Raw genomic sequence first — 27,997 nt, 5'->3', positions numbered from 1 at the left:
GGTCAAATCCCGAGTCTTGCGAATAACTCCTAGTTACCAAGTTCTGTATGTGTTAAAAAAAACAGAGAACGAATATGAAACACACCGAGAGTACAAGAAAGAAGGCGCATTTCATGATTTATTCAGTCAAGGGGATGCCGAAGAGAGCTGTGCCCCCCGCCGTCTTGTGAGAGTGGACGAGTCCGGGTGCTGTGAGAGTGGCTGAGGCAGTGTTTGCTTCCTGGCCTGGAGGAGAGTGACAGGAGGGACGTGGGGACATGGCCTCCTCTATGAGATCCCGGACTCTGAGCAAGGATGATGTGAATTATAAGATGCACTTCAGGATGATCAACGAGCAGCAGGTGGAGGACATCACCATAGACTTCTTCTACAAGCCCCACACCATCACCCTGCTCACCTTCACCATCATCAGCCTCATGTACTTTGCCTTTACAAGGTAAGCAGTAAGTAATTAAGTACTTGTGGGCTGCTGGGGGGTGGGTTGAAGGGAGTCAGCGACCCCCATTTGAAAGCTGCAAAGACTCCGAAGAAAAAGGCAAATAACTATCAAAAATAATGAAAACCAATTGAAAAGTTGCTTAGAATTGATCGTTCTATAACATAATAACAGTTACCTTAAAGGTGAACCATTCCTTTAATTAATGTCACCCTTCCCTACCCTGGGATGACAGTTAGTGACAACTTTAGATAACTGACAGCAAAGCAGGAACTCCGCAAGGGTGATCTACATAGGAAGGGCTCTCTTGTGTGTTTAACACCCTGATTGTGTCTCCATTGTGTAAGCTGTTATGTATTCAAATTCTATGAATAGACAGCGACACACGTGAGATATATTCTTAAAAGGCCTTTATTCCAAAAGGGCTTATTTCAAGACTGACAAACAGCAGCGGCGTTTCAGGCTCACAATCGCCTTTTTTCAAGCTGTTATGTATTGTACAGTTGGCTGTGGTGCGTCAGATGCTTTACATGTTCTATCTGGTTCCCCATGGTGGGACATGCTTTTTTTATATGGGCTATTTGTGTCCCTTTAAACACTTTACACATGCACAGTAGTGAAGTGCGGGCTGTCCCAATACCCGCGGGTTCGGGTCGACCTCGCAGTGCTCCTCGCGGGAGGGTGCGGGTTGAGCTCTTCTCCTGCTCTCCCCGCCCGCCACCTTCAAATGCCGGCATCTGACTTCCGGGTTCCGTTTTTATAGTCTTACATCTGCTCGCCCTGCCCCTTTTGTGACGTCATTGTGACGTCATCGGCGGGAAGGGTCAGCGCTGGTCTATAAAAGGACCCCGGAAGTGCGGGTGCGGCCGCGGGTTAGGGTCGGGTGTGGGTCAGGGAAACCCTGACCCACACATCACTAATGCACAGGCTGTGCCTTTGGAGCTATTTACAGTCTATTAGTGAGGTATTGGGTCTCCCTTCAACGGTGCTCGTTGCTTTGATCTTTTGCTTACAGTTCTGTTAGTAGGGGAATATTCATTTACTGATACTGAAGTGCTGGGATCTGATGGCACTGAGCAAATAAGTCTTGATATCTAGGCCGCTACATACATTTTAGTTACTTGTTGTCTGTCGCCATACAGTGTCAACTTCAGCTGCCCAAATGTTTAGGGTAGTGATCCCCAACCAGTGGCTTGTGAGCAATATAGTTACCAACCCTTGGATGTTGCTCCCAGTGGCCTCAAAGCAGGTGCTTATTTTTGAATTCCAGGCTTGGAGGCAAGTTTTGGTTGCATAAAAAACAGGGGTAATGCCAAACAGAGTCTCCTGTGGGCTGCCAGTCCACATTTGGGCTACCAAATAGCCAATCACAGTCCTTTATTTGACACCCCAAGAACTTATTTTGTGCTTATGTTGCTCCCCAACTCTTTTTACAGTAGAATGTAGCTCACAGGAATAAAAGATCAGGGTACATGAAGCGTTTCGCTGCTCACGCATGTGGATGTTTGTTACCCAGGGATTTTGTAGGTCAGGGGCAAAATTACAATTCATTGCAGACAGATCTCCTTTCTTCCACTGTCCAAAAAACTGACTGCCCGGCACCTTTGGAGCAATTGCCATTCAACATGAACGGAGAGTGATTTTGTGTTTGGTCGTGTGCCATTGCCCTCACTGGAAACTCCCTGAGATGTGTCTGCAGTGAGTTGTATTTTGCAGAAATCAAACAAAAACCAGCAAAGGAAAACTATAGGGCGTGTCCTTGAAAAGTGGAGCAGTTTATTTCGAAGTACTTCATCCCCTTTGTCTACTGTTCTGATCTGGACTAGTAACATTGACGTCAGTGGTGGCCACACCTAGCCTCGGTAGCATGGGTGGATCTGTCTGTCATCCTCCCAATTTCTCATTCTATGGATGATTTTTTAGTGGACTTTAAGGTATGAAGATCCAAATTACGAAAGATCTGTTTTCCAGAAAAACTCAGCTCCCGAGCATTCTGGATAACACGTTCCATACCTATACTGTATAACTCCCAAGACACTTCTTAGACAGCTAGAACACCCAATCATGTTGACATCAAACTGCAAAAGGACTGGGGGTTGTGTGTGTGTGTGCATGTGCTTTGGACCTGGGGTTTTCTGGATAAGGGGTCTTTCCGTAATTTTGTATCTCCACACCTTAAGCTTACTAAAGAAAATTATGTAAACTTTATTTAAACCTAATAAGCTGGTTTTGCTTCCAATAAGGATTAATTATATCTTAGTCGGGATCAAGTACAAGGTACTGTTTTATCATTACAGAAAAAAGAAAATCATTTTTAAAAATTATTATTATTTGATTAAAAAGGAGTCTATGGGAGATGTCTTTCTGTCATTCGGAACTTTCTGGATAACGGGTTTCTGTAAAACTGATCCCATATCTGTACTGGTTTATCATAAAGTAAATAATTTAAAAAAATGGAATTACTTTATTAAAATGGAGTCTATGGGAGGTGGCTTTTCCGCAATTAAGAGCTTTCTGGATTACGAATCCCATACATGTACTCCATTCTACCAATTCTCCTGTATACAACAATTTCCTTCAAACTCATGCTAATTACAGTCAAGGCCTGTGCTCTTTATGGTTGTACATTCCATAGTCATGTCCCACTCTAATCCATGCCAAGCAATTTTAGGTCTGAATTATTGTTCTTTAATATAAGCGGATTTATTCTTTTTCCCAGGATACAACAAGTTTTATAATCTTGGCAAATGTGTGTCTGGCTGATAAGCGGATTTAGCTTTTTGTTTTATGAGGTGTTTTGTTGTTATTGGAGTTAAAGGGTGGTGTGAATTGTCCCTTGTCTTCGGACACTGCAATCTGGTGGGCTATGCCTATTTTTTGGAAGTGTTACCCTTCGGCATCTTTGAGGCACAATTGCAGTTAATTTAAATGTACCAAGGGGAATTTTTAACATTGTACTTCAGCTATATAACAGCATCCAGAACCCAATGTTACTTATTTTCTTGCTGCTCCGTTTGCTATTACAGTATAGGAATAAAAACATACTAAAAGGGCATATATTCCCAAAAATACTGTTTTGACTAACGAAAAAAGTGTCTTTCTAAGCCGTACTTGTATCACAAACTGCTTTTCGTTATGCCAGGGAAACTAAGTGGGTGGTTCACCTTTACGTTAACTTTTAGTATGTTATAGAGTGGCCAGTTACAATCAACATTTCAGTTTATCTACATTATTTAGCATTTTTGAATTTTTGCCTTTTTCTTCTCACTCATTCTAACTTTTAAACGAGGGTCACTGACCCCATCTAAAAAAACAAATGCTCTGTAAGTCGACAAATGTATTGTTATTGCTACTTTCTATTATCATCTCTCTATTCAGGCCTCTCCTTTTCATATTCCAGTCTCTTATAGGAGAAGGAAACACCTATACAGTATACTTGGGTGTGCCTAACTTTTGTCATCCCAAATAAATAGGCCTTTCCTTCTCCTATAACAGATTGGAATATGAATAGGAGAGGAGGGGTGATATTATTTACTTACCTGAAACCCTGGGCCTGTGCACCTATCAGCAGATAACTGCACTGGTCTGGGGGTTATTCCAACGAGCACCATGGATCGACTTGCTTCCGGCTTCTACTTTCTTCAAATTTCCCGGGGTATGCGCAGTAGAACGAAATAGCCAACTTCTTAGTTAAAGTTGGCTTTTCGCGCTACTGTGCATTCAGACCCCCGCGAAGAAAGAAGAAGGAAGTAATTGTTCCATGGTGCTCGCTGGAGGAACCCCGTGACCAGTGCAGTTTTCTGCTGATAGAAGCACCGGCCTGGGGTTTATGGTAAGCATATACAATCACTTGGGGGTGCCAAACTTGGCACCCCCAAGTAAATTTGGCCTTTCCTTCTCCTTTATTCAAACCAGTACATGGCTGCTAGGGTAATTTGGACCCTAGCAACCATATTGCTAAAAGCGCAAACTGGACAGCCATTGAATAAAAAGCTAAATAGCTCAAAAACCACAATTAAAAATAAAAAAATAAAAAACAATTGCAAATTGTCTCAGAATAGCACTACATCATACTAAAAATTAACTCAAAGCTAAACAACCCCTTTAATGTGAGCACATAGCAAAATAATATCCTATAAAAAGGAATCACATTGGTGGACGTCCCCTTTAAGGTTCCAGCATGGTTTCCAAATATCCCAAGGAGGGCACAGTTAACTAGGGCTCTATATCCATAAAAACCTGTATTGTTCAAATGCAAGACAGCTGAAACATTGATGGAAGTTCTGCAGGATAAGAATTGTTAATGATTCACTAACTGCTCAGAATACCAAATGATCAAGTGTAATTGAGCAGCCTAAGTTTCCTGTACTTGCAGATCAGACCCCAGCTGCCCTATTTTCTTTATTTCTATGCCTGTTTCTTTTGAGTTCTCTGATAGGGTGGAGGTGGCAAAAGCAGGCTATCACCCTGATTTTTTTTATTATTTTTATTATTAATCTCCTTCATATTTTTATAACGGAAATATAAATGAATAATTATTTACCATTACTGTAATTGAGGGAATGACTGCTAGCAGTATCAGATTTGTATCTTTCCATTATTTACTGACTGGTTGGCCCGTCCTTCCTTATCTCCAAGAATCCAGCAGGTGAGTGGTCTAGCAGCCACTTTCCATTGTTTGATCCCAGTTGGCTAGTGGGCAACATTGAACGGCCACTCATTCATATCCCATACCTCGGCTACAACAGGAACACACCTATGATTTCTCCTGTCTCCTATAGAGAGATACACCCAGAAAGAGCACAGCATGATCTGAAGGAAATTGTTGTATACAGGAGAATTGGTAGAATGGAGTACATGTATGGGATTGGTAATCCAGAAAACCTGTTATCCAGAAAGCTCTTAATTGCGTAAAGCCACCTCCCATAGACTCCATTTTAATTCCATTTTTTTTTTTTAATTATTTACTTTATGATAAACCAGTACAGGTATGGGATCCGTTATTCAGAAACCCATTATCCAGAAAGCTCCAAATTACGGAAAGGTAGTCACATACCTCCCAACTGTCCCTTTTTCGGAGGGACAGTCCCTCTTTTGATAGCTCAACCCGCAGCCCCTCATTTGTACTGGAAAGTCCCTCGTTTCTCTGCACTGAACAGCCAGAAAAAGAAACAAAGTTTCTCACTTAATTGGCTTTTAGCAGAGAGCCCAGAACAGCTAACAGGTGCAAATAAGATACTTTGTAACAATTTTGAGGCACAAAAACACAGTTTAGATAAGGAGAAATATTTTCAAACTTGCATAACCTGCCAAATTTTGTAATACAAACATGGTAATTAGGGGGTGTGGCCACAGAAAGTGGTGTGGTCAAAAAAATTGCTGCGCTACGCGCTAAAAAAAAATTTTTGTCCCTCTTTTTACTTCCAAAATGTTGGGAGGTATGCAGTCACCCATAAACTCCATTTTATCTAAATAATCCCTGTACTTGATCCTAACTAAGGAATGTCGATTGAAGAATTGCTTAGAATTGGCCATTCCATAACATACTAAAAGTTAATGGAAAGGTGAACCACGCGTTTAGCCTTGAACTGCAGATAAAAAGCACAAAAAGATGACAACATTGTAAAAACTGCGATTTTTCTCCTATGGTAGGTGAGGGAAGGTGTGATGTGTAATCGAAGTCTTTATGTTTGCATAACATGTTTGTTTGCATAAGTAACAAAAAAAAGGTCAAAGTCAGAAGTTGCCCCATAGATATCACACTGTATGGATTATTTCTATAAAAGTTCCAAGATAATGTCCTTGCCAGAGCGGGAAAGGTATAATGTTCATTTCACAATCCATTTATAAAAAACAAACACACTTCAATCTCTAGCTCCTGCCAGAACTCATCTGCTCAAGGGTTTATAATTCCCCCAACCAACTGCCAGTCCTAATTGCCGATTCCTTGCCTGTAACATTGTTAGATACAGTATGTTCCTCTCTGTGCACGTGTGTAGTTACAGTGTCATTGGAAACCCTATTTATCTCATATTTCCGATCATTGTAACACAATGCTGTTTGAGGTCCCTACATACCTTTTTCTGCCATTCGCTTTCTCTATAATACTGTACTTTTGGGTGGTGGCTAAGAGTATGTCCATCATAACACCCCTGTGTCCCTTATATCAGATTTAATCTCTCCGTGTGCCCCTTACAGCTTCTCTTCACTGCACTTGTGCCCTACTTTTTTTCCAGACTCTGTGCCAAGGCCACTTTATTATACCTCTTGTCACTGGAACTATTTCACTGTGCATCTGCCATCTCACTTCTCCTCTGTTTCCCAAAAGAGCGACTGAACCGTAACCTGATAGCACTTAGCTTGTTATAGAGCAGAGCCGTTGTACTCTCTTTATAATTCTCTCTATTTAAAGGGGTTCTGTCATGATTTTTATGATGTATTTCTAAATTTAATTCTAAATTACACTGTTTACACAGCAAATAATTCACTCTACTATTTAAAATGTAATTCCTGAACCAGCAAGTGTATTTTTTTTAGTTGTAATATTGGTGTGTAGGTGCATCTCCGGTCATTTTGCCTGGTCATATGCTTTCAGAAAGAGCCAGCACTTTAGGATGGAACTGCTTTCTGGCAGGCTGTTGTTTCTCCTACTCAACATAACTGAATGTGTCACAGTGGGACCTGGATTTTACTATTGAGTGCTGTTCTTAGATCTACCAGGCAGCTGTTATCTTGTGTTAGGAAGCTGCTATCTGGTTACCTTCCCATTGTTCTGTTGTTAGGCTGCTGGGGGAAATGGAAGGGGGGTGATATCACTCCAACTTTCAGAATAGCAGGAAAGAGTAGGGATGGGTGAATTTTTTCACCTTGTTTTGCTGCAGAAATGACGCCCATAGACATGCGTCAAAAAAAAAGACGCGTGTCAAAAGAATTTCGCCGTGCATCGAAAGAATTTCGCCGTGCATCAAAATATCTTTGACGCCGTAGTCTTAAATGGGTGTCTGCGACAATTCGCCGGCGGCGAATTTTTGCCAAAACTAAACGTGTCAAATTCGCCCATCCCAAGTAAAGACCGACTGAAGTTTTTTAGAGCACAAGTCATATGACTGGGGGCACCTGGGAAACTTCAAAATTAAATATAAAAAAATCTTTGCTCTTTTTAGAAATGGATTTCAGTGCAGAATTCTGCTGGAGCAGCACTATTAACTGATGTGTTTTGAAAAAATATTTTTTCCCATGACCGTATCCCTTTTAACTATTCACTTTCTAGTATGAAACCTTTCTGTGCTCTGCAGTAGACAACACAAACCAGAGGGGATTGGGGCAGGTGGTTTATTAAAGCTAAATGCTAATAAAAGTCAAGCAAACCACAGTATGTTACTGTAACAGCCTCCGTCTGTCAAGTGTGAGTTGTATTTAAGTCGGGTGTATGTAACTCGAGGACTTCCTGTATGTGTGTATGTACAGTATATGTATGTATGTATATAGTCAATCTGGAACAAACAATTCCTGGACCAGCACTTCCCTTTAATTCTGTGTTTTATTTATACACACATATAGCCACTCCAATGTTTCAGTCCTCTTTGGGACCTTTATCAAAACTCGCATATACACCAGAAATTCACAAACTCACAACCGCTGTTGGCTGCTATCAGGACAGACCAGAGCATTTATTTGTAAGAAAATAAACCGCAACTGTACTGCAATTGTATAATGACATTTAAAAAAAAAAAAACAGAAACCTGAGTAATACCATCGTCCCCTCCACAGTTGTCCCACCCTGATTCAACAGAGTAATGTGTATGTGAATGAGCCCCTATTTGGTTCTTTGGGTTCTAGTGACTTTTTGACCCGCTGAGCCTCATGGGAATTGTTACATTGTTGTTTACAAATTTTTTCTGTTTTCTTCCAGGGAGAACACAAGCCAGGAAGACAATATTTGGAAGGGAATCCTCTCTGTCCTCTTCTTCTTTCTAATTATTAGCGTATTGGCTTTCCCAAATGGTAATGTATTAAAAAAAAAATTATGTCCAGTATGTTCCCTGGCCGTTTATGTTTAATAGGAAAAAAGTAAATGATTTACAGACTTGAGTTCTGCCAAAACAAATTTCTTTTTATTTGCTGTATTTTTCGGGTGGTCACACATGCTGCAATTCGTGGAGATTAGTCGCCCATCGCCAGTTCTCCTCTTCTTCGGGCGATTAATCTCCCCTAAATGCCTTTCCGCCGGCTAGAATGTGAATCGCTGGTGGGATGGCACTCGGATTGGATTGTTATCTGAAGTTGCCTCACGAGGAAACTTCAACTTCGGAAAGCCCAATCAATCCGAGTGCCGGCTATTCAGTTCTACCCAGCGGGAAGGCATTTCAGGGAGATTAATCACCCGAATAAGAGGAGGTTTATCGCTGGGCGACTAATCTCCCCAAATCGCAGCGTGTGCCACCACCCTTAAGGGTAATTTTACTCCTTTATTAATCATCTAAACTCATGAAGCCAAAACTCTTTTCTCAAGAGTACTAAATAAAGAATCTGATATAAATGCAGCATTTTATATACTGTACCAACCCCATTGTTCACTGCTCCATAACTAGAATGTTCTGTACCGTCAAAGCCCAGATATTCGATTTTAATGAATTCAAATGCAAATGATTTCCTTTTTCTTTGTAGTAATAAAATAGTACCTCCTACTTGAGTTCAACTAAGATATATTGAATCCTTATTGGAGGTTAAACAGTTCTATTGGGTTTATTTAATGTGTACATGATTTTCTAGTTGACTTTGGGTATGTTGATCCAAATTACAGAAAGATCCCTTATCCGGAAAACCCCAGGTCCCAAGCATTCTGGATAACCGGTTCCATACCAAGAACATATTTAGGTTATTAATATCTCTCGCCTATCTGGTTGGTTACTAAACTGTGCCCTGTGCTATTTGGGTGACCTTAGACATTTTGAAGGTGAAGAAGGTCACCTGTCAGTCCCATTCTCTTGTGTTCCATATTAAATGAAGTTGTAGATAATGAATTTGTGACAATTAAGACTTATTTATTCATTTGTAGGCCCATTTACAAGACCTCATCCTGCAATATGGCGAATGGTTTTCGGTAAGACATTTCATTTCATCGTATTTTTATTAACACTGGCCACAGCCCGGGCAGCAGAGGGCACTCCTGTTACTTTATAATGATATTAGAAGTGAATGACTGCTAATATTGTTAGGTCTAATAGCAAAAGGGGTGGTTCATCTTTAGTATTATAACCTTTAGTATGCTATAGACAATTATATTTCAAGGCATATGCAAATTGTTATTTTTGATTATTCCGTTTTTTGTTCAGCTGCTCTCTCATTTAAAAATGAGCCAGCTATCTGGTTGCCAGGGTCCAGTTGGCCCTAACAACCAGACAGTGGTTTGAATGAGAGACTGCAATATGAATAGGAGAAGGCCTAAATGAAATGAAAAAGAATAAAAAGTAACAATAAATTTGTAGCCTCACAGAGCAATACTTTTGGGTTGCTGGGGTCAGCGACCTCCATTGAAGACTGGAAAGCGGCAAAAAAGGAACTAATTCAGAAACAACATAATAAAATTTATAGGGGGGGTTGCCAAACTGATACAACTGATTGTATTTACTTACCTGACACTCCGGTTCTTCCAGCGAGCCCCACGGAGCGATCCTCTTCCTGCCTTTTCTTTCAGCTCTTGGCTGTGTATGTGCAGTAGAGGGAAAAGCTGAACTTTAACTAAAAAGCCGGCTATTTCTTTCTACTGCGCATGCGTTTCCCCCGGGAAATTTGTAGAGCGAAGAAGCAGGAAGACTATCGCTCCGTGGTGCTCACTGGAAGCAGTAAAGTATCAGGCAAGTAAATACAATCACTTGGGGGTGCCTACGTTTTTTGCTCCCCCAAGTATAAAATGACTTTCCTTCTCCTTTAATGGTGCACTGCTCTAAATTGCAAAAGTGCTCAGAAGATCAGTCAGTTACATTGTTATATGGGTGAGTTGATGCCCCTTTCAAATATCTTGTTGGTTACAGAGAATAAGACATTACAATCCTCTAGATTGCACTAATATGTTTAACCTGATTTTTATTTGTATTTATTTAAAATGCCAGGTCTTAGTGTACTCTACTTCCTGTTCCTTGTCTTCCTGCTTTTCCTTAACTTTGAGCAAGTAAAGGCTGTAATGTATTGGCTGGATCCAAACCTTCGATATGCTACAAGAGACGCGGACGTTATGGTGAGTGTGCCAGTGTGTTGAATGCTAATAACATGATCTCTAACCAGCAGTTTGCTTACAACTTATTTTTGTCGATACGTTTTCATACAGGAGTACGCCGTTAACTGTCACTTAATCACATGGGAACGAATACTGAGCCACTTTGATATATTTGCCTTTGGGCATTTTTGGGGCTGGGGCATGAAGGCTTTGCTAATCCGAAGCTACGGCCTGTGTTGGACAATCAGCATCACTTGGGAACTGACAGAGGTGAGCTGTGACTAAAGTGGGACTTACAGAATATAAGGGAAAGGCAAAGAAATGGCATTCCCGCACTTAGGAGTTTTCAGTATTAAGGGTTTCCTGATAATAGATCCGCTACTTGTCCTGTAAATAGATCACATAGAATTTCAGAGGAGCCTGTCAGTGGAGGATACAATGTATTGTTTTATTACTACAGAGAAAAAGGAAATTGTATTTAAAAATTATTTGGACAAAATGGAGTCTATGGGAGCCTTTCCATAATTCTGAGCTTTCTGGATAATGGGTTTCCCGGATAACGAATCCCATACCTGTACTGGATTTCTTGTGTCCACTATTCCGTCTCACTGTGTTTCTTTCATTTCTACCATTTAGCTGTTCTTTATGCACCTCCTTCCTAACTTTGCCGAGTGTTGGTGGGATCAAGTGATTCTGGACATCCTCTTGTGTAATGGCGGGGGCATCTTGCTGGGCATGGTAGTTTGCCGCTTCTTGGAGATGAGGACATATCACTGGGCAAGCTTCAAGTAGGTCAAAACACAAATGCCTTGGTTGCTAAAAGATCTTTGAACTCTGGTGATTGTTGCAGCATTTCCACTTGGGGCTTGTGCGGCAGTTACATCATGCGAGTGCAACCTGGGGCCCCCCATGCAGAAATCCCTTCTGGATTCTCTGTCTATGATTTGTCACTCTGACTCTGTTATTTGTCTAATGGGTTTTCTATTTTATTTTGATTAAATGAGATATATAGTGAATAAAGTACCCCCTCTTGTAAAATATAAGGATATTATAAGTTACCGAGGAGTTCCATGACCATATAAAAGCACAAGGCCGAAAGCCGAGTGTTTTTATACAGGTCATGGAACTCCGAGGTAACTTCTAATATCCTCATATTTTGCAACTGGGGGTACTTTATTTATTATAATACACAAATTTTAGTGAGTCATGTGACAGAAATGACATCAGAACTCACCGTTTATAACTGATGACATCAGAACTCACCGTTTATAAGGATATAATTTACAGGATATTCATGGCTTTTGTGTATTATAAGGATATAATTTACAAGATATTCATGGCTTTTGTGTATTATAATGAGATATAAGAATTATTGGATAAAGGTTGTTTTTCAATCGGCTGAACCTCAATCACATTTCAGTTGTCTGCCTTAGGAAGCCATATATCCTCACACGTGGGGGAAACATTCTTGCTTGTTCCTCCTCGAATAGAAACATAGCCATGACCCTGGCTATTATTAGTTCTTCAGAATTCCTCACATCCAAACACAGGTGGACTTTCTACTGCTCTTTTCTCATAGGGACATTCACACCACAACAGGCAAAATCAAGAGGGCCGTTCTACAATTCACTCCAGCAAGCTGGATGTACGTGCGCTGGTTTGACCCCAAATCTTCCTTTCAAAGAGTAGCTGGAATATATCTTTTCATGATTATCTGGCAGGTAATGGAAACGTCCGTATAAAGCAATACATGAACATACAATACATATATTCCTGATGCAGGGCTTTCCTTAGCTTCTATAAAGGTTTACATTAAAGGGGTGGTTCACCTTTAAGGTAACTTTTAGTAAGTAAGTAAGCAAATTTTTTATTGTTTTTCATTATTTATTTTTTATAGTTATTTGTCTTTTTCTTCTGATTCTTTGCAGCTTTCAAATAGGCATCGCTGACCCCTTATAAAAAGCTCTGTAAAGCTACAAATGTATTGTTAATGTTACTTTTAATTACTAATCTTCTATTCACATTCTCTAATTCAAATTAATGCATGGTTGCTAGGGTAATTTGGACCCTAGCTAACAGATAACTTAAAATGAAAATTAAAGAGCTGCCGAATAATAATAATAAATAACTCAGAAACCTCAAATAATAAAAAAATGAAAACCAATTACAAATTGTCTCAGAATATCACTCTCTACATCATACTAAACGTTATCTCAAAGGTGAACAATCCCTTTATTTTTTTAATTTAATCTTTGCCTAGGCTGAGATTGCAGCTCTCCCATGTGTTATAATCCCTATATGATAGGGATGCACTGAATCCAGGATTCGGTTCAGGATTTGGATATGGCAAATCCTTGTGCCTGGCTGAACCGAATCTACATATGCAAATTAGGGTTAAGGGCAGGAAATCAAGTTATTTTTTTTGTCACAAAACAAGGAAGTAAAAAATGTTTTACCACTTTTTCCTTTCCCATACCCTAATTTGCATATAAAGATTCGGTTCAGTAATCGGCCGAATCTTTCACAAAGGATTCCGGGATTCGGCCGAATCCAAACTAGTGGATTTGAGGCATCCCTACTATATGATAAGCCACAAAAAGGGAATGGCCTAGGGATCTGTTATGAGTTCATTGAGGAGTGGCTATCCCAAAAATGTACCTTTCCATAACAGAAAACACTTTCTTGATTTTTCTCATAGTCAATACAGAGAGGGAGCATAACAGGGTGGCTGCATTCTCCTACATTAAGAGTAAATTTACAGAAATATTTAAGGATATAGTGAATCTTTAAATTGCACAGGAATGCTGTGCCTAAGTAGGAGCTGTGTGCAACTATAACCCTCATTTTCCCCAAAGCTTATATTCATGTGCACTTCAGTTAACTCACAGCTCTTGATAAATAATGAAAGCATGCAGCTTGCCTTTAGGCTAATGTTATATGGTGCCTACTGGTCACCCCACACCAATTAGCTCCTCCACCCCAGCAATCTCAGGGTCTGCTTCTTCTATAGTTACACCACTGATCCATGGAGAGAAACAAGTGAACTGTTCCAAAGGTAAATTATTTGCTTTTCTTCCCCTGCAGCTGACTGAACTGAATACGTTCTTCTTAAAGCACATCTTTGTGTTCCAAGCAAGTCATCCCTTGAGCTGGTGCCGGATCCTTTTCATTGGTATCATCACAGCACCCACTGTAAGGTAAAACTATACCTCTCCACTCACCCACCACTTTGCTCACAAAGCTTTTGATAGTTGTTGTAAAAAGAGTTACATTTTCCAAAAAGAAACAAGGTTGCGCCATAGGTTGCAGCCGCACAGTTTAGTATTGATCATCCTAGTATGATAATGGACAAAAAAATGGAATGTCCTTTTCTTATTTAATCCTATTGAGTCATGAGTGAATTTATTCGCCAGCCATGGATTAGTGGCGAAATTCCGAATTTCGACATGTGCGAATTTTTTTGAAAATGCGGGTAAAATTTGTAGCGAAAAAAACGCTCATTGACTTTAATGCATTAGGACAAAAAAGTCGCATAAGAAAAAACACCCATTGACTTTAATGCATTAGAACAAAAAAGTTGCCATAAGAAAAAACGCCCATTCACTATAATGCATTTGGAGAAAAAAGTTGCCATAAGGAAAAACGGGCATTGACATTAATGCATTTGGAGCGAGAAAAATTGGTGCACGCTTAAAACGCCCATTGACTTCAATGCATTTAGCGAAATTTCACTTTTTCACAAATTGTTTCGCTCATTACTAATCCTCTCCATTCCTTTAACTTCTCATCAATGTCTGTATCCCTTTTGTGCACTTCACATGGCAGATGGGTGTTTCACTTGCCTGAGGACTTGTGGATGGCGTGGTTATTTACTTATATCCGCTTGCCTTTAAAAGTTTGTCACTATTGTTTTTATTTTTCTCTAGGCAGTACTATGCATATCTCACCGACACACAGTGCAAGAGGGTTGGGACGCAGTGCTGGGTGTTTGGGTAAGTTCTTGGCTACGTGCAGCACCAAGTTTCACTGTAATTTACTTTTTTTTGGTTAATTATTTATCTCTTTCAATTTTGTTGCCTATGTGACAGAGGATTAAATGGCATATAGATGGGTGTAAAGTACACCAACTTTTGTGTCCCCCAAATGTCTCAAAAGTTCCCTGTATTCTACAGGAATCCGGAGCCAAAAGATTTGTCCCGATATTGCTTTCACACCTGGCGATCGCTTCTTGTCTTTAAAATAAAAGAAAAGACAAAACGCAACAATGTGAAATATCGTAAGAGCCGGTATTAGGGCCCTGCTTAGTTAGTACTCACAGGATTTCCCAGACACGGCTACAGATAGAAACCGATCCGCAGTGTGGCAAAGCTCAACCCGTCCCTCCAAGCGGTGTTACTGCTCTCTTCACGGTATGTTGCGCTCACTATCTTTGCGATCTCGCTCCTGGACGCACTAGTTGCCTCGTGTCCCACAGTCTCGGCGTCTTCTCATCCACTTCCTAGTTCAACCAGGGTCAGATCCTCACGGGATAAGTTAGCGGATAAGAGATGCCTTGTACTCTTTTGCCAGACTTGCCTTCGCCAGCTCAGACCAGGTGAAGTGCCCTGCAGTGCATAGATCTTCCTCAATCTTCTGTTGCTTACATAATAATCTTTATGTTACTTGGTTGTAATTCACATTGATTCTCATTCTAGTAGATTTAGTCCAGTCTCTGCCTGTTGCCCAGTTGCTTCCTTCCCTTCCTTCAGCAAACAGATAATAGGTGATAATAGACCTATTATCTGTTTGCTGAAGGAAGGGAAGGAAGCAACTGGGCAACAGGCAGAGACTGGACTAAATCTACTAGAATGAGAATCAATGTGAATTACAACCAAGTAACATAAAGATTATTATGTAAGCAACAGAAGATTGAGGAAGATCTATGCACTGCAGGGCACTTCACCTGGTCTGAGCTGGCGAAGGCAAGTCTGGCAAAAGAGTACAAGGCATCTCTTATCCGCTAACTTATCCCGTGAGGATCTGACCCTGGTTGAACTAGGAAGTGGATGAGAAGATGCCGAGACTGTGGGACACGAGGCAACTAGTGCGTCCAGGAGCGAGATCGCAAAGATAGTGAGCGCAACATACCGTGAAGAGAGCAGTAACACCGCTTGGAGGGACGGGTTGAGCTTTGCCACACTGCGGATCGGTTTCTCTCTGTAGCCGTGTCTGGGAAATCCTGTGAGTACTAACTAAGCAGGGCCCCAATACCGGCTCTTACGATATTTCACATTGTTGCGTTTTGTCTTTTCTTTTATTTTAAAGACAAGAAGCGATCGCCAGGTGTGAAAGCAATATCGGGACAAATCTTTTGGCTCCGGATTCCTGTAGAATACAGGGAACTTTTGAGACATTTGGGGGACACAAAAGTTGGTGTACTTTATTCTATAAACGGAAGCGCATATCAAACCAATTGTTTTAATCTTTTAGGGACGGAATCCCTTTGTACTTTGCGCATCCAGTGTTTTATTTTATTTTATTTTTGCGCAAGATCTATACTACTGTATATAGATGGGTGTGTTGGCCAGGTAAGAAGAATACTGTAGGATCTTCGCTTGTAGGCTCCCTCGATACCATATTGTAGGGCAGCACTTGGCAGACAAAATGTCTCATTTATATAATGTAACAGTTGTAGCCCATAGAAATGTAGTCATTTATTTGTGTAGTTACTAGTGACAAAAAGTCAACCCACACCCGACCCTAACCTGCCACTTCCTGATATGCCCCCGACCCTAACCCGGCGTGCCTCTGTATTTATAAGTCTGCGTCCACCCCACTCTGATGTCATGGAAGGGGCGGGGCATGCGCAAGCCTCTATTAAGCACCAAATGGAGGTGGACAAGCAGCCTTGTAAGGTCGCAGGCAGGGTAGGCACATGGTAAAGTTCAGCCTGAACCCACCTGTGTCCTGCAAAGATTGTGCGGAAGTCGGCCCAACCCACTTGTAGTTACATATGTGTGTGAGTTTGCTCCCAGGCCAGTATCCAGTCAGATATTGATAACTGACAATTGGTTGCTATAGGTTACAGGACTAGACCAAGCTTTTGTCAGTGAAACTTTCTGTAGACTTTTGGATTCTGGAATACCAATCGGAATCACAAATTAGGGGTGGGAAGGGGAAAACATTTTTTACTTCCTTGTTTTGTGACAAAAAGTCACATGCTCTCCCTCCCCACCCCTAATTTGCATATGCAAATTTGCTTCTGCACCCGAACAGAATCCTGGATTCGGTGCATCCCTAATATATAGTGAATAAAGTACCCCCTGTTGTAAAGTATAAGGATATTCTAAGTTACCGAGGAATTCCAGGACCATATAAAAGCACAAGGCCGAACTCTGAGGTTACTTCTAATGTCGTCATAATTTGCAACAGGGGGAACTCAATATACATTTTATCTATAGGGGACTAGGCAACCTTTAATGCCCCTAAATATTCCAATAGAGCTGTGCTTAGTATACGTCGATCCATGAGTGGTATGTGTGTATCATGGGCTTCCCGTTTGAAACCCTCCAACTTTGCTGTACTGTTCAGTGGGAAAAAAAGTATTCATTGTCTGCAGCCCTCCATCTATTTCTGAACAACAGTAACTCCCAGCAACACCACTCAAGCTTATCTTCCCTCCTACAGTACCAGCAACATGGCTGCCTGGATCAAGAAGGCTGGTTGGAAGAGCAGCCAGGGTCACTCACTTACATTGGGATTTCATGGAATAGCAGTTCCTTAGAGTTGTACAGAGAGAAATTTAAAAAAATTGGATTATTTGATTATAATGGAGTCTATGGGAGACTAACGGGATTCCGGATAACGGATCCCATACCTGTATTATATAAATATTGTCGCACTTTGGATGATAGATCATTTCTATATTGTTGCAGTGCAATTGCCTTTCTGGAAGCCTCCGTCTGTATAAAATTTGGGCAAGATCTCTTCTCTAAAACGCATCTACTATATGTGGTCCTCTGGCTTCTCTGTGTGGTGAGTGGATTATTCATTCTATTCCATTATATCCTGAAGGAATGCCGTCCCACTGGTGGGAACATCATTGGAACATGGGAATATCTAGAGTTTGACCTGTTTTACCAATTAGTATTGAAATTGTATATAAATAAGGGCCTTGTGTTGCCCCTATACCTCCTGGGCCCCCCTGAAGCCGCAGGGTCGGCTTTCTCTGTAATTACACACCTGGAACAGGACTGCATTTGTAAACCTATGACCCTCCCAATCTGAGTAGCGTAGATGCCCCCTTCATTACAGAACCAATCGCTCACATATAACCGCTGTCGGCTTGTCGCTTTGCTTGCACCATTTGACACTTTATAGAGACAACTAGAACAGCACCCCTAGTGACCATAGATTAACTAACAAAGTAATTTCTTGAAATAAAAAAAAAAGTATATCATAGTACAGGTTATTTTTGCTCTCAGAAACTGGAATTTTTAACAACCAAGCAAAAAATATAGCAATGCCTTGATAAGTTATATGGCATCCGGGCACTTAAAATCGAGGTTTCATTGTAGTTATCAGCCATCACTATATTCCAGACTGGCATTGTTCTAACCATCATCATTAAGCAAGTCATGCATAAAGGGCACATTATTCTCCTCCTTAGAGCAGTCGGACCCACTGCCAGTGTCCATAGAAATGTTGGCAAACGTGATGCACAGAGAAGGAATGTTCTATCCAAACAATAAGCTGTGCCTTGTCCTTTACTGTCTGCGGAAAAATAAACTTAAGCATAAACCCTGACTCTGAGATCACCGGCGGCATGCAAATTCCTTCTGTGTTTACTTGCACTTTCTGCAGATGAGTCTGTCTCTGCCAGATCCCTTACCTACTGATCTCTCATTATGTTGCAGTGGCTGTTGTTGTGAATTGCTCTGGCCTCATGCTTAATCCCATTGTGCTTTGTCTTGCAGGCAATCATTACATTCCTGTGTCTGTATGGGATGGTGTGGTACGCCGATTACTGTGGCCAACGAGAGACGGTATGACTCCAGGTCCCTATCCGATTTACACACACATAAATGGTAGAGACACACGCTCAGATATGGGAAGATTAGTCGTCCAGCAATGAATTGCCTCTTCTTCGGGGGGCGACTAATCTCCCCGAACTGCTCAGATTCGGGGAGACTAGTCGTCCAGCGACAAATCTCCTCTTCTTTGGAGGGTGACTAATCTCCCTGAACTGCCTCCCACAGTTGGAATGTAAATCACTGGCAAGATGGCAATCGGTTCTCTTCGTTTTCCAAAGTCGCCCGAAGTTGCCTCATGAGGAAACTTTGGGCGACTTCAGGAAAACGAAGCTCTCCGAGTGCCACCCCGCAGACGATTTACATTCCAACGGTGGGAGGCAGTTTGGGGAGATTAGTCACCCACGAACAAGAGGAGATTTGTCGCTGGACGACTAGTCTCCCCAAATGTGAGCAGTTCAGGGAGATTAGTTGCTCCGAAAAGAGGTGATTTATCGCCGGGCGACTAAATCTCCCCGAATCTGAACGTGTGTCTCTATCCTCAAAGAAAAGTATCACCAAAAAATTTGTGTTTTAAAGTAATGAAAATATAATGTATTGTTTCCCTGCATGTGCCTATAAAAACCTTCATTATACATTTAAATAACTATATAACAGAACCACTAGTAACATTCACATAGAGGTCGGTGGGGGCTTTGGCTTCTGAGGCCTTTTGTCACAGCAATTAACCCCCAGGTAATCACTATAGGACCCTTCCCATTGCCTGTATGGAAAGCCCTCAGGTCATTGTCATATTAAAATGCTTTCAGTTGTAGATATTGGACTTCTTGCCATGCTTTCATATATCACTGGACACAGACCTGGGCTAAGCCCATCATGTTTAAAGGAGAAGGAAAGCTCTAATCCAAGGGGGTGAAATGTTAGGGCACCCCCCCCCCAATGTCTGTAATGACTTACCCGATACCCGGGCCAGTGCTCCTATTGGCAGGAAACTGCACCGGCCCAGGGCACTTGCGAGTGATACTCTTTTTTTGCTCTACTGCACATGCATCAGTCGCTGGATTTTGAAGGAATGAAGAGGCTCGCTAGCAAGTGCCCCGGGCCGGTGCAGTTTTCTGCCAATAGGAGCACCTGTAATCGGCACCCCTCTTGCATTGGAGTTTTCCTTTAATTGCAAAATAAATCAACTCCAGATCTTCGCTAAACATAGTGAAACAGTGGCCTCTAGTGGCCAAATTCTCGCAGTTACTCGCAGATGAGAATACCAGTCCATGGGGCAGATTTACTAAAGGGCGAAGTGACTAACGTTGGTGAAAATTCGCCAGCGTTCCATCTTTCAGCCACTTTGCCAATTTACTAACGGGCGCAGGCATAACTCCAAAAGCGAAAGAGACAGATGCTAGCGGTCATTCACACTCTTATCGCCAGGCGAATTTTCGCTCTGGCAAATGGACATTACTCCACAAATTCACTAAGATGCGGATTTTACTTAACGTTACCTCTTTCGCCACTTGCCTTGGCCAGGTCTGACCATTCGAAGTGCATAGATCTTCCTCAATTTATAGTGGAAACATTTTCCAAGTCCCAAAAAATGCTGGTGTCTTTTCCTTTTTTCAGGTGCTAGGTAAGCATGAAACGCGTTAGGCGCTTTAAGGGGATCTTCTAATGTTTTTTAATACTTTGATGTAATAAACTATATTTTTTAACTTATAAGCATGCTTTGGAGAATTATTTAAGTATATATGGTTATACCTCTGTTTGGTCACTAGAGGGCTCCAGCATGCTTAAGATTGATGTTTATTGACCTCTACTTCCAAGTTGATCAATATAGCCTGCAAAAGTCCTTGAAATTTTTTTGGGTAACCGGGTTCCCCCATACATTTTCTAACACATGGAACATACACTGGGCTCATGTGTAGGGCAATATAACAACTCTATTTTCTTTATTAAGGTTCCCTGGACTTGTGTAATGTAATGTATTTGCTGCAACATATACGTCCATTCAACTTTATAATTTCAAGCCATATGCAAATTAGACAACGCTAACGCATCTTCGATTTGATTGCTGAAGTAACGATAGCGAAAATTTGCCAGCGTTCGGCACCCTGGACGCAACATAGCATTTTAATGAATTAGCGTTGTCCATGCGAATTTAAGACTGGCGAATGGTTGCGATGGCTGCAAAACCATCGCTGGCGAATTTTTCGCTGATTAGTCAATTTACCCCCTAGGGTGAAGAACCACCCCTCCCCAGTGGTTTGGTTGGGGTAATGCAAGTGACCGTTTTATTCACTGTGAATGGAAAGGGCTAATAATGTGTAACCTGTGTTTTCTCCTGCAGACATTTTCTGAGTATGAGGACAGCACATACAACACAGACATTCCCTGGCATCACAATGACAAACCAGGCAAGTTTGCACATGTACTGCCAGTGTAGCCAGGGTTTTATTCAAACGATCTCCATCTGTGTAGCTGCTCACTTTCCTTTATAGGTCACACCAGAATAAATACTTTAAACAATTGGGTGTAGGATGGAGCACATGTACGCAGACTCTGCTGCAAAGTCTTTTATTTAACACAACAATAAAATATTATAACAGTTAAAAAATTGTATCAAAATAGATAGACATTAATAAACTTGTAACAAATGTTGCAAAGGATAAAATCAGTACAATAACTTACTATTTAGCTTTTTCCAATTTTTTAACGGTTATAATATTTTATTGTTAGTGTGTATAATGTTTCAAACGTAATCATTACCTAAAATACGATTTCTTCCGGTGGTCAAACATAGTTTGTTGGACTGGGGGATCAAGTTGCACCTTAATCAGCCATTAAGAAATGACTTTTTGGAACAATTGAACAGCATATGATGTCACAAAGGGAGGAGTAATAGTGTGGGGTTTGGGCTTATAAGGTGGTTTTTGGCATTTGTATTTTACACTTGAAAAAGGATCCTTGCCGATCCGAAACATGTTGTGTTACATAAAAAACTTTGCAGCAGAGTCTGTGTACCCTGTGCTCCATCCTACACCTCATCCTTTAACGTATTTACTGCCACTGCCTTCCCCAGATACCTATGTATTTATGTATGTATGTATAACTTTATATGTAAAGCTCTGTTAAGGAGCCGCAGCGCTTTACAATATATATAAAAGTACAATATATAGTGAATAAAGTAAATATAAGGATATTATAAGTTACAGAGGAGTTTCATGACCATATAAAAACATGAGTGTTTTTATACAGGTCATGGAACTCCGAGGTAACTTCTAATATCCTCATATTTTGCAACAGGGGTACTTTATTTATTATAATACACAAGTTTTAGGGAGTCATGTGACAGAAATGACATCAGAACTCACCGTTTATAACTAATGATATCAGAACTCACCGTTTATAAGGATATAATTTACAAGATATTCATGGCTTTTGTGTATTATATATATATATATATATAAAACAAATGCTCTGTAAGGCTTCAAATATATTGTTAGTGCTGCTTTTTTATTTCTCATGTTTCTATGCAAGCCCTCTCCTATTCATGTTCCAGTCTCTTATTCAAGTCACTGAATGGTTGCTAGGGTAATTTAGACCCTAGTGACCAGATTGCTTAAATTGCAAAATGGAGAGCTACTGAATAAAAAGCTAAATAACCCAAAAAACACATATAATAAAAAATGAAAACCAATTGCAAATAGTCTCAGAATATCACTCTTTACAGCATACCAAAAGTTAATTTAAAGTAGGGATGCACCGAATCCAGGATTCGGTTCGGGATTTGGCCAGGATTCGGCCTTTTTCAGCAAGATTTGGATTCGGTCGAATCTTTCTGCCTGGCTGAACCGAATGCAAACCCTGGGGAGGGAAATCGCGTGACTTTTTGTCACAAAACAAGGAAGTTAAAAAAGTCTTCCCCTTCCCACCCCTAATTGGCATATGCGTTTCGGCCAAATCTTTTGCAAAGGATTCGGGGGTTTGGCCGAATCCAAAATAGTGGATTCGGTGCATCCCTACTTTAAAGGTGAACAACCCCTTTAACTAGAGAAACACAGACATTGAAAAGATGATTTTGCTTAGGGCTGATGCATATTAGAGGGGTAAGAGTACTAACGTTTTGCTTAGTTGTGGCTCATGCAAAGCCAAGCACATGTTCCAATATCTTCTCAATTGGCTAATCTGTTGTTCGATAATGTGACTTCATTGCCCAAGGTGACTGTCTCCTATCAGTTTGGCGTTCGAAGAATTTATTCTGGGAAGGCAACGTTTGACATCAGTAGGAGTATAGAGTATCTGACTTACTGTTTAACTCAAGGACATCAGGAAACATTAGACACAGTTCTTACAGCCGCACAATTCCATAGATCTGAAGTGTGTTTGGTGAATATTTCCCAGAGCCACTAGATGGGGCACTAGTATAACCTCTTGGAAAATGCTCGTACTTCATTTAGGTGTTCTTTATCAAAGTCCGTATGCCGAAAACTCTAAAAATGTGATTTTTTTTTTTTTTTTTTTTTGACTATAAAATAAAAACTCAAATTTTTCGTGATTTATTAAAGCCCAATGCTGCAACAAATTCTGAATCCGAAATTCCGGCATCTCTATAAAAGGCAATGGGTGAGGTCCCTATCCTACCGTATATACTCGAGTATAAGCCGACCCGAGTATAAGCCGAGGTACCTAATTTTACCTACGAAAACTGGGAAAACTTATTGACTCTAGTATAAGCCTAGACACAACTACAGCCCTGTCTCCCAGCAGCGCACATTCTGCCAAAGCGACCCCCCAGCGATCAACCGGACTTCTTTGCAAAGCTGATGGTGACAGAGAATTGCCAAACGGATTACTGTGTGCATTGTCCCACTGTCCCACTACCATGTGCAGAGGGTGCTGTTTGATATTGCCATCACTGTTAATCTTTAGTATAACCAACAGAGGGCGCTGTGTGATATTGCAGTCACTGTTATTCTTTCATATAACCAACAGAGGGCGCTGTGTGATATTGCAGTCACTGTTAATCTTTCATATAACCAACAGAGGGCACTGTGTGATATTGCAGTCACTGTTATTCTTCCATATAACCAACAGATGGCGCTGTGTGATATTGCAGTCCCTGTTATTCTTTCATACAACCAACAGAGGGTGCTGTGTGATATTGCAGTCACTGTTATTCTTTCATACAACCAACAGATGGCGCTGTGTGATATTGCAGTCACTGTTAATCTTTCATATAACCAACAGAGGGTGCTGTGTGATATTGCAGTCACTGTTATTCTTTCATACAACCAACAGATGGCGCTGTGTGATATTGCAGTCACTGTTATTCTTTCATATAACCAACAGAGGGCGCTGTGTGATATTGCAGTCACTGTTAATCTTTCATATAACCAACAGAGGGCACTGTGTGATATTGCAGTCACTGTTATTCTTCCATATAACCAACAGATGGCGCTGTGTGATATTGCAGTCCCTGTTATTCTTTCATACAACCAACAGAGGGTGCTGTGTGATATTGCAGTCCCTGTTATTCTTTCATACAACCAACAGATGGCGCTGTGTGATATTGCAGTCACTGTTAATCTTTCATATAACCAACAGAGGGCGCACTGTTATTCTTTCGTATAACCAACAGAGGGCATCGTGGGATATTGCAGTCTCTCCCCAAGTGAACTGTTGGTATAGGAATGATTAAAAGTGACTGCAATCTCAGCAACTCGGGTCGGGTACCGCTGACCCGAGTATAAGCCGAGGTAGACTTTTCCAGCACATTTTGGATGCTGAAAAACTCGGCTTATACTCGGGTATATACGGTAATTGGAATTTTCTTAAGGTCCCCATACATGGATAGATCCGCTCGTTTGGCGATGTCGCCAAACGAGCGGATCTCCCTCCGATATGCCCACCTTGAGGTGGGCAATATCGGGCAGATTTGATCGTGGGCCCTAGGGCCCAACGATCGGATCCTAGCATTCTCAAACGGGCGGTCGGATCGCGGGACCGCATCAACGAACAGATGCGGCCGCGATCCAACGGGATTTTTAAACCCATCCGATCGAGATCTGGCCGACTTTCGGCCAGATCTCGATAGGGGAAGCCCGTCGGGGGCCCCCATACACGGGCCAATAAGCTGCCGACACAGTCTGTCGGCAGCTTTTATCGGCCCGTGTATGGCCTTTAGCCTGAAAATCCGAAAAAAACCGTTCGATTCGGATATTCGCATGATTTATTCTTTTTTTTTACGATTAAATTGTGATTTTTTTTTTTTTTTATTAATATATAAGATCCAATCATGGATTCTAGTTTGGTCAGACTTTTTAGATAAAAAAATTCAGACATGATCGATAAGGCCCTGAATGTTTATGAAGACACTAAAATATCCATAGGTTAAATTCTATTGCCATCACCAACTTCCAAGTAAACCCTATAATGTTCTTTTTTGTAACAACAACATCTAGGAGAGAAGGGTTGGCTGATGATACAAAACCTGGGCAGTTTCACTACAGTTTCATGACAAACCCTTGCCCTGAGCAACAGGATACAGGGACGGTTCATATTTAAAGGGATCCTGTCATCGGAAAACATATTTTTTTCAAAACGCATCAGTTAATAGTGCTACTCCAGCAGAATTCTGCACTGAAATCCATTTCTCAAAAGAGCAAACAGATTTTTTTTATATTCAATTTTGAAATCTGACATGGGGCTTGACATATTGTCAATTTCCCAGCTGCCCCTGGTCATGTGACTTGTGCCTGCACTTTAGGAGAGGAATGCTTTCTGGCAGGCTGCTGTTTTTCCTTCTCAATGTAACTGAATGTGTCTCAGTGGGACATGGGTTTTTACTATTGAGTGCTGTTCTTAGATCTACCAGGCAGCTGTTATCTTGTGTTAGGGAGCTGTTATCTGGTTACCTTCCCATTGTTCTTTTGTTTGGCTGCTGGGGGGAAAAGGGAGGGGGGTGATATCACTCCAACTTGCAGTACAGCAGTAAAGAGTGATTGAAGTTTATCAGAGCACAAGTCACATGACTTGGGGCAGCTGGGAAATTGACAATATGTCTAGCCACATGTCCGATTTCAAAATTGAAAAAAAAAAATCTGTTTGCTCTTTTGAGAAATGGATTTCAGTGCAGAATTCTGCTGGAGCAGCACTATTAACTGATTCATTCATGATAGTATCCCTTTAAGTTAACTTTTAGTATGTTATAGAAGCAATTTTTCAATTGGTCTTCATTATTTTTTTTTTTTTATATAAAATGCTCTATAAGGCTACAAATGTATTGCTATTGGTACTTTTTATTACTCCTCTTTCTATTCAGGCCTCTCCTATTCATATTCCAGCCTCTTATTCAGATCAATGCATGGTTGCTAGGTGTTAATGTGAACTGTAGCAACAGACTGTTGAAACTGCAAACTGGAGAGCTGCTGAATAAAAAGCTAAATAACTCAAACACCACAAATAATAAAAAAAATTAAAACCAATTGCAAATAGTCTTAGAATATCACTCTCTACATCATACTAAACGATAACTCATTTCCATATTATTGTAATAATTTAAAATGTTGTAGAATGTGATTCCCCCTCCCCCCTAATTTTTTCATTTTCTAACAGAGACCCCCCCGATCAAGCCGAATGAAGGTACATCGAGAAGAAAGAACCGCCACAGAGGAAAAGTCACCAACGGGGTTGGCAAGAAGTTAATTCAACACACCCGGTGAAACCTTCGGAGGGAGCAGGAGCCAATTGTATTGTGGTTCACGCCCAGGAGGAGCCTTTAGATGATTGGAGGCGGAAAAGGATCATGCCATCAGGGTTTATCTTTCCTTAAGAATCCCACAAGCTACAGATCCTCCATCATCTTGATTTCTAAGCCATCACCTGCTCTTTAATGCCGTTTATAAGCTTCTCAGAACCATTAGAGGCATTGGGTCTTCAGTACTGCAAACTGCAGGCAATCAAACAGCTGCCTCCGCTCTGTAGTGGAGAAACGATAAGGGCCTCAGCCCTGCAATTTCTTTTTGTTTTTTTTACTTTTTTTGGGCCATGCACTGCTTTTTTTTTTTGTGACAAATGTCTCTGTTATCACAGATGACTGCCAAAGCTTCCACCCCACCAGCCTTGTTGGTTTTATTTCAGTGGGTTGACTTTTTGTATTTTTTAACTGACACTTTGTGACCCAACGTGTCCCGCTTTTACTCCCTATTTTTCCCCGGCATTTTGTACAGCATTTTGTACAGCATTTCCTCCACCCCTACATTTTGTATTACTACTGTTCTAATATTTTTAGGGATGCACCAAATCCAGGATTCGGGTTCGGGATTCTGCCTTTTTGCCTTCTGCCCGAACTGAATCCGAATACAAATTTGCCTTTGCCAATTAGGGGCGGGGAGGGAAATCTCGTTACTTTTTGTCACAAAACAAGGAAGTAAAAAATGTTTTCCCCTTCATACCCCAAATTATGATTCGGTATTCTTTCACAAAGGATTCGAGGGTTTGGCCGAATCCAAAACAGTGGCTTCAGTGCATCCCTAATTATTTTTTTACATACGAATATCGTCGTTCCATTAGGAATGATTATGATTTAACCACTTGCAGAAGAATTCCTTGGACTTCGTTCAGCAATCACAGAACCCAGCGTTTACTGCCATGGTTGTGCAGAGGTTTGTGTGTAACGTGTGTTCTTTCTGACCTCCTCTGATGCGGGTTGGCTGGTCGCAATTAAAATGCACATTATGAGACCCTGAATGCCAAACACAAATTGATCATGCAACTTTGTAGCTGCCATGAGTGGATGTAGGACTTGACTTTTTTTTTCCGGGTAAACAGGGAAAGGCAGGGCTTGTACCGGCCATGACTCAATTGCGACATGGCTAAAATACACATCTTTGAGACACAAAATAAACTACCATTATAATAATAATTATCTGAGAAATGTTATTGTGTTTGTGTGCTTCAGGAATTGTGGGAGATGTAAGTAGGTTGCGGGTTTCAGTATGAGGTGCCAGCGTGGGAGCAGCAGAGGGTTGGGGATGGGGGCAAAACCGTTCGAAATCCATCACAAAGCATGTATCTGGAAACAAAAGTATTTGGACCGTCCTATCGGCTTGGCCCAGTACTGCATACAACATGGCCGTCTGATCCAAGAGCTCCCTCACATTCCCTGCTCACTATTAACATTTTCTGGCCCAAGTAGTATTGTTCCCACCAACCAAAGTGCGTATTCTATTAGCAAATTTTCATCCAGTAGACGGCACTCCTGTTTGATTAAAACCGTCTTTATTGCTTTTTAGGACAACAGCATAATACAACGATTCGAGTGGCACTCCCCTCTTTGTCAAG

At 41.1% G+C, this 27,997-nt stretch overlaps 1 protein-coding gene across 1 annotated transcript; it reads left to right on the top strand.

Moving 5' to 3' along the window:
• Positions 1-102: 102 nt before the first annotated feature.
• LOC108719355 (phosphatidylserine synthase 1) lies at positions 103-27,575 on the top strand. The gene is made up of 13 exons (XM_018268164.2): positions 103-436; positions 8,349-8,440; positions 9,495-9,539; positions 10,549-10,673; positions 10,764-10,922; positions 11,289-11,440; positions 12,232-12,373; positions 13,737-13,849; positions 14,579-14,644; positions 17,567-17,666; positions 18,608-18,676; positions 21,003-21,069; positions 26,270-27,575. Exons 1-13 carry the CDS (start codon positions 258-260, stop codon positions 26,374-26,376), a joined length of 1,416 nt encoding a protein of 471 aa, XP_018123653.1. The 5' UTR covers positions 103-257; the 3' UTR covers positions 26,377-27,575.
• The last annotated feature ends 422 nt before the right edge of the window (positions 27,576-27,997 follow it).

Source organism: Xenopus laevis, chromosome 6L (assembly GCF_017654675.1).
Source record: "Xenopus laevis strain J_2021 chromosome 6L, Xenopus_laevis_v10.1, whole genome shotgun sequence".
In the NCBI taxonomy this organism is placed as follows: domain Eukaryota; kingdom Metazoa; phylum Chordata; class Amphibia; order Anura; family Pipidae; genus Xenopus; species Xenopus laevis.
This window is presented reverse-complemented; position numbering and strand designations above follow the sequence as displayed.